Here is a 13,353-nt window from a genome sequence, read left to right on the forward strand (position 1 = left end):
TAATCGCAATGCGACTTTATATTTCATCCCACATAATTGATGAAGAAGTGGTAATTTTGGTTGTAACAATGATCCTGAATTTATAGAACTTTGTTGTACATTTTCTCCAATTCTTGTTATTTTATTGCATAAACTGTGAATATTGTGTGCCTCGTTACTTTTTACTATTACTCTTGAAAATAAACTATTTGTTAAATGCTGTGTGACTCTTGAGATAATATTCATTTTTCCTACAAAAAAAAAATGGTAATTTTCTAAATTAAAACTCTTAAACATTGTTAAATTATATCCAATATTTTCAAAAACTAATTTAAAATGCAACAATAAACATAAATAAAAAAAAAAGATTTTTTCACATAAAAACATTATTTTAAGAAAATTAAACCCTTACATTCAGTAGATAACATTCATAGTACAAATACTAGTTAATTACTATACTTATAGTACTGTTCGTATTATTTTAATAATTTTAGTTTATATTGTTTATAAAAAAAATTATTTAAGGTTATTTTATCCTTTAGCAGAATAAAATATAGTTTATATAATTACCACCAGGTGGAATACAATTTTTTACTATTGACCAATCAGAAAACGACCTTAAGGATACTCTTCAATTGTCGAACTCTACAAGCACGCAATTGGTAGAAAAGTCAATAAAAATAAAGAATTTGTCCAATTTTTCTCTAGGGATTTTTTCAGTTCTCAAAAAAATAGGTAAATATGGCCGAGACATAACACGCAAGTTCTTTCAATAGGTGTTTTGTTTGTCTAATTTTTGACAAAACTTGCATTTTTTCAATCAACAAGTATCGAAATTAAATTATTTTTCTCGTCATTAAAGTCTTAGATTATAAGTTTACATAGAACCTAACCTCGTTCAGTGATTTTAACTCGCGAAATGCAGTGCCGAAAGTCGTAGAAAGACAATGTTATTGTGTCTTGTATTTGAGCTCGTGATGGAAATTTTCTCGTGAGTCTTTATTTAGAGTTCAACATTCAACGAAATGAACAACAAAACAATATTGCAATGAATCAAGATTAAATTCACAAATGTTTTTAACTACAATAAGAGTGATGGTAGCATCTTGTTGAACCATGGAGGCGGACATCGACGTTGTTAAGGGGGATGGGGGTGGTGAAACTGGGCCAGGATGCTCTGGTTATTCGAGCATGGTCCATAGTAAAAAAGTCATTAAACATGCACTTCGTCAACAAGCTAAACGACGAAGAAAAAACACAACAATTGCAGCTGGAAATTCTCGTACTTTGCCACGCATTGTCGTCAAACCCTTGCCACCACCACCTCCCAACGATCCACCCTCGCCTGTCAATAATATACCGCATATTAATTCTGGTAATTATAAACAATAACATGTATTTTTGTTTATTTCTATTTCTATCGAATTTGAAACTTTTTTTTGTTTATTCAAGAACAGATAGAAAAAATATAAATAAATGTCTTTCTTTAATTTGATAATTGAATACTATTGATAATTATTCTTTTGTTTGTAAATTTAATAACATTTTGAAATTTTTCATATTGTTTGAACATTTCTTGTAAAATTTTCTTGGTTATGTCAAAATAATGTTTACATTCACACGCATGACGTGTATCGTAAAAAAAAGTTTATGTATAATAACACAGGCCTTGGATTTATACGACTTTTCTTTACAGTTTTTATAAAAATTTTAAAACGAAATTCGTGTTTTTTTAGTATAGAATGCAGATCTTCTTTAGATCTCCTTTATTTCAATTATTTAACAAATTTTTAACTAAAATTCTTCTCCAAATTAATTATTTTTAATAATTTTAATAAAATTCTTCACAAATTTAATCATTTTCAAAAATTTCATAATTTTTTCCATCTAAAACTGTCTGAAACTTAATAATTTCAACTATAATTTTTCCTAAATTCAATTATTTTTATAATAATCTTAAAAACTCCAATTGTCTGGAAGTTTTTTTCAAATTAAAACTTTTGAATTTCAATTTTTGTCTGTAATTTCTAAAAAATTTTAAACAAAAATCACTTAATGTTCAATTATTTTCAAAAATCTGAATTTTAAATCTTCGAAAATTCAAAATTATTTGAAATTTAATTTTTATAAAATGCAAATTATTTTATTTTTAAAATAGATTGTTTAAAATTATATCTAATAAATTATTTCCAATTCTGTAAAATTTAATTATTGTCTGAAATTTAATAAAATCTTTTGAAATTCAATTATTTCTAAGAATTTCAACTGTAACTCTTTCAAAATTCAATTATTTTTAATAATTTTTATAATATTCTTTAAAAATTAAATTATCTGAAAGCATTGTTTAATAAAAAAAACTTTTGAAATTCAATTATTTCTGGAAATTTCAACTGTAACTTTTCCAAAATTCAATTATTTTTAATAATTTTAATATTTTTAAAAAAATTTCAAATAAAAACTTGATAATATAATTGTTGTCAGAAACTAAAAATAACTACAGCAATTTAATTTTGCAAAAAATTTATTTCAAATTTAAAATCTTTTGCGATTTAGTTATTTTTAAAAAATATAATTCAAAAATCTTTAAAAATTGTTGATCATAAACGTTGTGAATTTCAGCATCGTAAATATCTCAATTTCAACTAATAGTTTGATTAAATATTTTCAATGTCAATTTTGAATATTTAATATAAAAATAAATCTTCCAATTATGTTGGATGATTCCAATTATATTGATAAGAAAATTATTTAAAGAAATTATTGAAAAAAAATAAAAATGAATTATAGTTGTTGAAGAACCTGCTGCCACGATGCGAGAAGTATTAGCCAGTTTGCCAGGATTCAGTTTAAAGTCAGGACGAAGACGTTCTACTAAAAGGTTATCAGCGGCAGCACAATTGGAAGCAGGATTAGTTGATCTCGAATCTCCAGCTAGTATTCTCGCTAGTACGAGTTTACGTGCTTTACTAAATAGGCACACATTTCAAGGCCTTCCTCCTTTATATCAAAGAAAACTTGCCCAATTATTACCATCAGTCGACAGACAGGTAAAAAGAATTTTAATCAATAAATAGAAACGTTTCTGAATAATTTTATACAATATACAATAATTTCTATATCGATGTTAAATTTTTCTTAAAGGATGCAGCCATCTCAGGATTGAATAATGAATTTTTCGCAAGGGCCTGCTTGGAATGGCGAAAACGACTCGCAGAAGGTGAATTCACTCCCGAGAATCAGCAACGTTTGAAAATGGAAGCAGAAAGAGACAAGAATAAATTGGATCCATGGAAATTGAAACACTTCGAGCCAATTTGGGGCGAAAAACGAGAACCAAAATTAAGATCAGGATTCCATTGTACTGAACCGAGATCAGTTGGTGCAGTGACACGTTCGAGTCTTCGTTTGCGGCCCGAGATGAATGTGGATCAAGTAATACCAGAAAATACCCGTTGTCTTACCACTGTTACAGAAGAGAAAATGGAGGAAAATATTTGTGTTCCGGAGACAATTGTTGACGTTCCTGATAATGTTCCCAGTGCTCAGGATATTCAACAAAATTTACCCGAGTATAATGTCACTGTACAAATTTTGGAGGATGAGAATTTAGAATCAGTAAATGTAAATATAAATCCCGATGAAATCATAAAAAATTCTGTTCAAGAGCCAACAGAACAAGACGAAATTGTCTCAACAGAAATTCATCATGAAGTTCCAGTTATTGAACAAGTTTGTCCAGAAAATCAAGAAGTAGCTCCAAGTTTGGAAATGAGACACAAGGGCCATGAATTGAGGCAAAAGAATCATGAAGTGAGATTGAGACAGGAAGTGAGACAAAAGAATCAAGAATTGAAACAAAAGAATGAATCGAGACAAAAGAATCAAGAAATTAAACCAGTGAATCAAGAAATAGAGGAGCAAATTGAAGAAACTGAAGAAATTTCTCAAGATGATGAAATTTTACATAGTATTGAGATTTCACAGAATTGTGAAATTTCACAAAATGAAGAAATTCCCCAAACAATCGAATTACAAGTACAAGATGAAAATATACAAATTCACGAGGAAATTCCCGATTGGGACAAAATGCAAAATATAAATCCAAATCCTAATGAAGAAATTGAATGTTTGTCTGATGAAATTTCTCAAACCTCGGAAGAATTATCACAAACATCAGAAGAGCAACCAATTCATCAATTTAATAAAGATCAATTTTCTCAACTCACTGCTGAACAAATTTATCAACTCGAGTGCGAAAATAATTCAACTTCACCACAAGATCTCATGGCAGATGAGTCTGAAATGATAATCAATCAAGAGATACAAAATGAAATTCATCATGAAACAAATCAAGAGCTCCATCACGATATTAATCAAGAAATTCATCATGAAATGCATCAAGATATTCATCACGAAATAAATCAGGAAATGCATCGCGAAATTAATCAGGAAATTCATCACGAAATTAATCAAGAAATACATCATGAAATAAATCAAGAGATTCATCATGAAATAAATCAAGAGATTCTTCACGAAATGAATTCGGAAATTCATCATGAGATGCATCGTGAAATTCCACATGAGATACATCAAGAAATTCATCATGAAATGAATCATGAAATTCAACACGACATGAATCCGGAAATTCATCATGAAATGCATCAGGAAATTCATCACGAGATGCATCATGAAATGAATCATAAGATTCAACATGAGATGCATCAGGAAATTCATCATGAAATTCAACACGAAGTAGAGCATGAAGTTCAACAACAAATGCATCATGAAATACAACAGGAATTACGAAACGATATGCAAACGGAGCTGCAAGTTGAAATGCAGGCTGATATGCAGAATGAAATACAATCAGATATTCAAACAGATATGCAAGGATCAAATGAAAATTGTACAGATCCGGAATCACAACTTCCCGAGGGAATGGAAATCGATATCGAGACATTGCAACGTATTCATGAATTGGAAGTTCGCGGTGAAATGAGAGAGGCTTATGAAGAAATATCCGGTTGTCCGGAGGAAATAATATATCCAATTTTAGAGGGAATGGAAATTGGTTCAACTGGTGAGGAAGAGGCGGAAACTTCTGTCATCTCAGGACCCGTGGAAGATGTACAGGAAGTTGAACATCTAACTGTTGGAAATGAAGACGAAGCTCTACGAGAGGCAAATAATTATGTTTGCTCCGAAATGTTGGAATGCAGCTGGGCTGTTGATCCAAATGTTGGAGCAGTTAGCAATCCTAATGCTAGGGTAAATTCAATTTTTCTTAATTTATTTTGTAATTTTAATTTCGGGTTTCATAGTCGTCCACTATTTTTCCTAAAAGTTTCCTTTTTCTCTTATTGTACCTAAAAGTATCCTATTTAAAAATTCAATCTTGGAAAAAAAAATTCTTTTCGTCGAATCAACATTGGTAACTTCAGTGTCATATTTTCACAGTACCCTAAAAGTCCCCTATTTTTAAATTTTCAGTCCTCTATTTTCCATGAAATTTTTTTTTTAGAATCCAGAAGCCTGTAATTTAATTTTTGTAATTAATAATTTGTTCACAGGCTCAGGAAGAAATTCAAGTATCATTGCCACTGGTTACATCGCTCGATGGATCAGTAGCCGCCAATATCACGGTAACAACTCACGATGAATGCGGCGACACATCAACGACCACTGACTCAACAAATCCATCTCAGTTCATCACTTCGGAAGCTCATACGGAATCAATTAATTGCATTCAATTGCCAGTGGTGCAAAGTACGCCTTTTCAATCAGAAACCTTGGCAATTGGAACGCCAGTTACGAATTGTCTTATGAAAAATTTACCAACACAAAGTTCACCAATCATAGCATTCCCACAATTGCAATCAATACGATTTGTTCAAACGAGTTTTCACTCGGGTCATGGAGCGCCGCAAAATTTAAATACAACAAATGCAATTCCCACTCAGATTCAACACAATCAACAACAGCAGCAAGTGAGTATTGTAAGGCCTCATGAGGAAATAGTGCAAATTGGAACGCAAAATAATGTTATTCACAATAATTTGCAAAATGGCGTTCAACAAAATCCAACGCAGGACAATTTACAAAATGCTGTTACTGTTCAACATCAAAATCATGGAACAAATGCGATTGTCATTCAACATCAAACGCCAATTGCTGCACAATCGAGACAAATTGTTGCAACTTTACAATCACAACAGCAACAGCAGCAGCAGCAACAACAACAACAGACACAGCAATATCCGGTTGTGACAGTGGGTTCGAGACCCTCGAGATCGGCACAAGGTGGACAGAGGTCGAGGGCTAGTAACAAAGAACAGGGCGGAAGAGCTAGAAGTTCCACGAAGGAACCACCTGGTGCTGTTAATTTGGAGCGCAGTTATCAAATTTGTCAAGCGGTGAGTTTTCATTTCAAAATGTTTTATTTTAAATGATCATCAAAAATTAAATATAAAAATTACAGGGTGACCGCAAAATATCATTTTCAAAATTTCCTGATTTTTTCCTAATTTTTCTTTTTTCTTGATTAAAATTTTTTTTGAATAATTTGCATTGTTTAAATTTTTATATTGTTTTTTAAGTAACAATTTTATTAATAAAAGGAAAATATAGAAAATGATTAAAATTTTATTTAAAATTTGGTTACCTCTATTTCAGTTTTTTCGATGATTCGTTACTTTTCTCATGATTCGATTAATTTGTAAATGTAGTATTAAAAAAAAATTAAATTTACCATGTAAAAACATTAATTGAATTTATATTAATTTAAAAAAAAAAAAATTACAGATTTTCATTTTTCCTATAAATGATTCAATTGATAAAATCTTGAATTTATCAAAATTTGTTATCGATATTATTATTTAGGACAAATTTTAAATTGTAATCGATCTAAATTTAAATTTATTCAAATTTGAAAATGTTTAAGGGTCATTCCATTATATTTCACCTAAAGTCGTTGCGGCTTAATTTTTAAAGAAGTTGATACTTTCAGAAATGATTTTTTATGATATTAAGGAAACGAAATAAAAAGAATTAAGTTAAAATTTTTATTATTTATCTCAAAATATGTATTTAAAGTGGACAAGGTGCGGAAAAATGTCACCTTTTTAGCATTTAGAAACTTTTTTTAAAAACATAGAAAAATTGTTAAAAGTGTAAAAAAATTATTTTTTCTTGTTTAGAATCGATTAATTATCTATTTTTTAATGATTAAAGTAGTAAATAAATTAAAATAATATATAAAATAAGTTTTCAAAGTTGGTCTGTCAAATAACCTAATTTTGGGATTTTTATTAATTAATTACTAAAAAGTGGAGTTATTAAATAAAATAAAAACTTACCGAATGTAAAGTATTTGTCGTGAACTTTCAAATTTTCTTAGCACTTTGTACTTTTTAAATTTATAAATGTAAAAAATCTTGAGTCGAAAATTTGCACTTTGTTGACTTTTCCGATTTTTAATCGCTTGTAACTCTTTTGGTGCAAAATAAAAACTTTTGAAACCTTGTGGAATATTTAAGTTAAATCTAAATAAAAACTCACTTAAATTTTTGTGATGGATTTTGATCGAGATAAGGAGAAAATTTAATTCCAAAATTGTACGTATATTTCCAGGTTAATGTATGTAATTTTTTTAAACTTGAAGTTGGGCCACTACTTCAAAGACGAAAAATTACATACATTAACCTGGAAATATACGTACAATTTTGGAATTAAATTTTCTTCTAATCTTGATCAAAATCCATCACAAAAATTGCAGTGAGTTTTTATTTAGATTTAACTTAAATATTCCGCCGGGTTTCAAAAGTTTTTATTTTGCACCAAAAGAGTTACAAGCGATTAAAAATCGGAAAAATCAACAAAGTGCCAATTTTCGACTCAAGATTTTTTACATTTATAAATGGAAAAAGTAAAAAGTGCTAAGAAAATTTGAAAGTTCACCGCAAATACTTTACATTCAGTGAGTTTTTATTTTATTTAATAATTCCACTTTTTAATAATTAATTAATAAAAATCCCAAAATTAGGTTATTTGACAGACCAACTTTGAAAACTTATTTTATATATTATTTTAATTTATTTACTACTTTAATCATTAAAAAATAGATAATTAATCGATTCTAAACAAGAAAAAATAATTTTTTTTACACTTTTAACAATTTTTCTATGTTTTTAAAAAAAGTTTCTAAATGCTAAAAAGGTGACATTTTTCCGCACCTTGTCCACTTTAAATACATATTTTGAGATAAATAATAAAAATTTAAACTTAATTCTTTTTATTTCGTTTCCTAAATATAATAAAGAATCATTTCTGAAAGTACCAAGTTTTTTAAAAATTAGGCCGCAACGACTTTAGGTGAAATATAATGGAATGACCCTTAAATTTTAATTCATTCAAATTTTAATTTAATTAAATTCATTCTATTTCATTTTTAATCGATTCAAATTTAATGTGATACATTTTTTAATCAATTCTCATTTTTATTGATTAAAACAAATTTCAATCGAACGAAACTTAAAATTAAAGAAATTTCAATCTATTTAAAAATTATTCGATTTTATGTTTCAAATTATCCGAATTTTAATTGATTTGTGTTTTATATTATGCGAAATACAAAATTTTGATTGATTAAAGTTTCAATTTTCCCAAATTTTAAACTTAATTAAGTATCTGAAAAATATCTATTTTAATAAAATTTGTATTTTATTTGCCAGGTTATACAAAGTTCGCCAAATCGAGATCAATTGAAAGCGCATTTGAAACCGCCGCCCAGTTTACTGGCAAGAGGCGATGGTGCTTTCACAACAACAAAATCAGGTGGCAGAACAATAACTACTGTTAAAGCACAAAAATCCCAACAATTGAACTCACATAACAAGCAAACGAAAGGTCAAGCTGTTATGCTGAGACATGTTTTTACCACTGCTCGTCAAACGGCGCCTGCAGAGGTAAGAACTCTGCTTAAAAGAAAACATTTGGTAAATTTCATTTTGATTATTATCTAACATTTTTAAATAGTTTCAAATATTATTAGGCACAATATTTTTCTACATATTCTTTAATTTTTTTTTCTTTTATTTAATTTTCTTTTTTCTATTATTCTTTTGTCGAATTTTCTATTTTCTCTAAGACATCTTTTATCACGGACATATTTTCATCAAAAATTTTCTTATAATTATTCTTTATAATTTATAAAATTTTTGATTATCGACTAATATTCAAGTATTAAAATTAAATTCTATCTTAATTAATTAAGATAATTTAATAAATAATCATCTATATCGAGTTGCTAATCAAATATTTAGTTTATTCTCTTAAATCTTTTCTTTGTTTCACGAAGTTATCTTTTTTCTTTCTAAATTGGGAATTTAAAAGAAATGCATGAATATTATCCTTAATGAACTTAATTTCGAATTTTCGTACAAATAAAATTTGAGACAAATGGAGAATCGATGATTCTATCTACTATTTAAAAAATTTGATTTAGTAAAACTTTTTTTAAATGCAAATTTTTATAAGTTCAGTGTGGAAAATATTCATGTGTCTCTTAAAACAATTGAGCAAATACTAACTATTTAAAACAGCTGCATAAAGGAGAAAAAACACAATTTTTTTAAAATTAAATGTACATATTTTCTAATGCAATACACAATAAAAATTCTGAAAGAAAAACTCTACACAATTAATTAATTTGACATGGTAACTCTGCTTTTTGTTTCAATTAAAACAAAAGTAGAGATGCCAACTGTGTTGGATATAAAAAATGAATTTGAAAAAGTATAATTTCTATAATAAATTTTAATAATATAGTTAAAAAAAAAATTCCAATTGTAGAATTTACTTGTGCAGATTTAATTGTGTAGAGTTTTCCAGCGTACAATTTATTTTGTAGATTTATATAATATTTGTTTAGAATTTTAATTAATTATAGTTTTTAAATTTAATTGTGTAGATTTTTTTCGTTAACAATGTAAAATTTACCTGTTTGCAATTTACTGTGTAGGATTTTATTTTGAAGTATTCAATTGTTTAAAGTTGAATTATTTTTTCGATTTTTTGGAAGGATAGAAAGTGAAAATAAAAAGTATCTCTTTTTTTTTATTTATTTTTATATTACTGATTTTTTCATTCACAAAATTATTATAAATTATACACTTCTCACAGTAGATAACGAAAATAAAAAATTACCTTTTTAGTTTAAAAAAAAAAATAAAATAAAAAGGTAATTTTTTAATATGCATTTTTTTTTATAGAATTAGTTGTGTAAAATTTTTAAATGTAGAGTTTATTACTAATTTTGTAGCGTCTTGAAATTTTTTTAGCCTTCAAGATTTAAATGACAGAAATGTTGAAATTTAATTTATTTTTCCAGTGGAAGGTAATTTTACAAATGCATTATTTGATTCGGATGAAAATTGTTTTACAGGTGACTGAGAGCAATGCAGTGACACAAATAAATTCAAATGGAAACGGAGGTCTTGGTCAGTATATTCTTGTGCAGAGAACTGGCGTTGGTGATAGTGCACCACGTGCATCGTCAGCGCCACCCTTACCACCGCAAATAGCGGGAATGGGAGTTGGCGTACATCTTGTGCGTGGAAGACCAGCCAGTGCAGGCGAGGGATCTCATCAAGCCGTCACATTGAAAGCAAGAGGTGCTCTCGATGGACGAGGAGGTGGCGGCGCTGAACCAGGAGCACCGGGCGTAATAATGGGAGGCGATCCACCTCCACCATGGGAATGCAATATGCGAGGAGCAATGGTAATTTGTCGTCAATGCGGTGCTTTTTGTCACGACGATTGTATTGGGCCTCAACGTATTTGCGCTACTTGTCTCATTCGTTAATCATTTTTTCTTGATAAAAAAAAAATTCTTCTTGATAAATTTTCCCTTATTAAAACGAAAAAAAAATATTTAAACTCATATTCCAAGAACTTGGAATCAGAGTGCCGGATCAATTTTATCAGTTTTATGTATTTTCAATATTAACTATTAAGCTTTTTGCCAATAATTTCAATTGGAACGCATTATTCTCCCTCAAAATGTTTTTTTTTTTAATTTTTATTTGATCATTTTTTTCGCTGTGTCTATTTTGCTACCGGGATAAATGCGGGATTTTGGCTATTTAGCTCGTTTATTTTAAAAATTGCCAATTTTTTTTTTTTTTTTAACAAAACCAATATTTTGTTGTTTTTTTTTTATTGCAGAAGGTATAAATTGTGGATCTGTCTTCTTGAAATACCCCACTTTTATTTTATAAGATCCTGTCATGGATTTTTGGACTAGTTCTAGTTTTATAATCCATGACAATATTTCTTGAATTTTTAAATCTAAATTCAAGATGGAAAAAGGGAGTTTTCTTCTTTTTGTTGAACGCGTGTTCTCTTTTACGCTTATAAAACCCGATGACAATAGAATTTTTTTTTTAAATTTACCTGAAATGTTATTTAAATTAATTAATATGCAATCCAAAAAAATATATATTAATTTTTATTTGGAAATTTAAATTTTAAATATTGAAAAATTAAATAAATTATTTTTTAAATAGACACAGCGAATTTTTTTTTCATCATTTTTTTTTTCGTAATAAATTTTGAGGAACAATAATGTAAACCATTTGAATATTCTCTTATATATTATAATCTCAAATACTTTATTGTCATTGAAGATTTTCAACTTTTACATGTAAATAATGAGCTTCAATTTGTTTATTATCTATATTAGATTTGTGTAGAATTGAGGCATATATACATATATATATATATATATATATTTTAGTAATTGTCTGGAAATTGCAGATGGTAGCTTTTAGATATTTTAAAAGAAAAACAAAAAGTAAATTCGACACTCTGAGTCGAAATCTCTTGAATTTTTCAAGAGTGTCTGGGATACAGGAAAAAGAAATTGAGATTTTGTTAAAAAATGTGATGTTCTTCTGTTTTGTTTTTTAATACGATCGTGATCGTTCTTATTAAGCAAAACTGAATTTTAATCAAAATAGTCTATTTTTAATGTATTATTATAAAGTAAGTTGTTTTATATTCCTTTTTTTTAAAAAAAAAAACATTGTGTGTGTTTTTGTGAAGTCTAATTTTTATACCTTGACAAAAAATAATTATAAGTCTCGCCCACCACTTTGAAAAATATTTTTAAGCTACTTTTTAAGTTGAAAGCATAATTTTTAATTGATAAGTTTAATTTGATGTAAGTTTTTATAATGAATCTTGTATATATTTATTATTATTATAATAATTTATTTTGACGATCGAGTTTGAAATGTTCAAACTCGAAATAATATTTTTTTTTTACAATATATATATATCGGATCTGCATAATAAGCAAAACAGAAATTAATTGATATTATAAATTAATACAATACGGCATAATATTAACAAATGTGATTTAAATATGTTAAAATATTAAAATTAAGAAATATTAAAAATTCAAGAAAAATTTTAAGAAAAAACTTGTATCCCTAGACACTAGGAAAAAAAGTCTACTACAGTTTAACTCAATATCGTCTTCCATTGACATCACTTTAAGTTGCAATTTCATTATTTATTTATTGTCATGAATTTTGATTCTCAATTAAGTTTGTCAAGAGATTTTTCTAATTTTTAAATTCATTTTTTTTTTGTGAAATCACCAGGAAAATCTTTTGTAAGGAACTACTTACACGTAGAGAAGTTAGCATTTAAGCTTTATCATAAGCAGTAGGTGAAGTTTGATAGTTTAACTGAACCGTGTTACTTCCTCGAGAAAAAAAAATAATTGAGAAAGTTCTCTTAATTCTCCGTAAATTCTCCAAGACTCGTAAAGAAAACAAGAAAAAAAGAAATTCAAGACTATACTAGTTTAAGTTTTAATTCAAACACAATTTGTACATAGAACAAACTCGCTGAATCATCCGTCTTTTATTTTTCACAAATTTTTGTTACAGTTTTTTGCGAAATACGTATCTTAAAAAAAAAAAAATGTGATTCGTTTCATTCATTTACACACGTGTATTAATAATTGCCATTTATTTTTTAACTATTAATGAATATTACGATAATTGAACGGCAAGATAATGTGTATTCATCGCTCAAATGTAAATAAAATCATATTCGTTCTAACTTTAAATTGATTATTAAATATATTCAACACCCGTCCTTTAATTATTATTTATTAACAATTTACTAATAATTTGCAAATTAACTAATTGTTGATTGTTTGATCAAATTATTATTTATCTAATTTTAAAAAAAAATAAAATTCACATTTGATAAAAAAAAAGAACAAAATTCGAAAATATCAGGGAAAAACAAAAAAAATTGTCTGGTAGACAGAAAAATGTCAGCCAAAAATTATAATAAAAA

At 27.5% G+C, this 13,353-nt stretch overlaps 1 protein-coding gene across 2 annotated transcripts; it reads left to right on the forward strand.

Moving 5' to 3' along the window:
* Window positions 1–690: 690 nt before the first annotated feature.
* LOC127279166 (polycomb protein Asx) lies at window positions 691–13,117 on the forward strand. Of its 2 annotated transcripts, none has more exons than XM_051301366.1 (6): window positions 691–1,354; window positions 2,767–3,026; window positions 3,121–5,247; window positions 5,550–6,392; window positions 8,709–8,972; window positions 10,421–13,117. In XM_051301366.1, exons 1-6 carry the CDS (start codon window positions 1,096–1,098, stop codon window positions 10,838–10,840), a joined length of 4,173 nt encoding a protein of 1,390 aa, XP_051157323.1. In that variant the 5' UTR covers window positions 691–1,095; the 3' UTR covers window positions 10,841–13,117. The 2 variants fall into 2 exon arrangements, with proteins under 2 accessions (XP_051157323.1, XP_051157324.1); XM_051301367.1 differs by having other exon boundaries at window positions 8,709–8,942.
* Window positions 13,118–13,353: the final 236 nt, after the last annotated feature.

This window comes from Leptopilina boulardi, unplaced genomic scaffold (assembly GCF_019393585.1).
Source record: "Leptopilina boulardi isolate dan_hultmark-lab unplaced genomic scaffold, ZJU_Lbou_2.1 LbouV2_214, whole genome shotgun sequence".
NCBI lineage: Eukaryota > Metazoa > Arthropoda > Insecta > Hymenoptera > Figitidae > Leptopilina > Leptopilina boulardi.

Bases quoted from the DNA above. Each gene is read 5' to 3' on its own strand.
- LOC127279166 (XM_051301366.1), top strand. From the start codon at position 1,096: ATGGAGGCGGACATCGACGTTGTTAAGGGGGATGGGGGTGGTGAAACT. The intron at 3,027-3,120 runs GTAAAAAGAATT...TTTTTCTTAAAG, and splicing joins TACCATCAGTCGACAGACAG to GATGCAGCCATCTCAGGATT. The intron at 8,973-10,420 runs GTAAATTTCATT...ATTGTTTTACAG, and splicing joins TGCTTAAAAGAAAACATTTG to GTGACTGAGAGCAATGCAGT.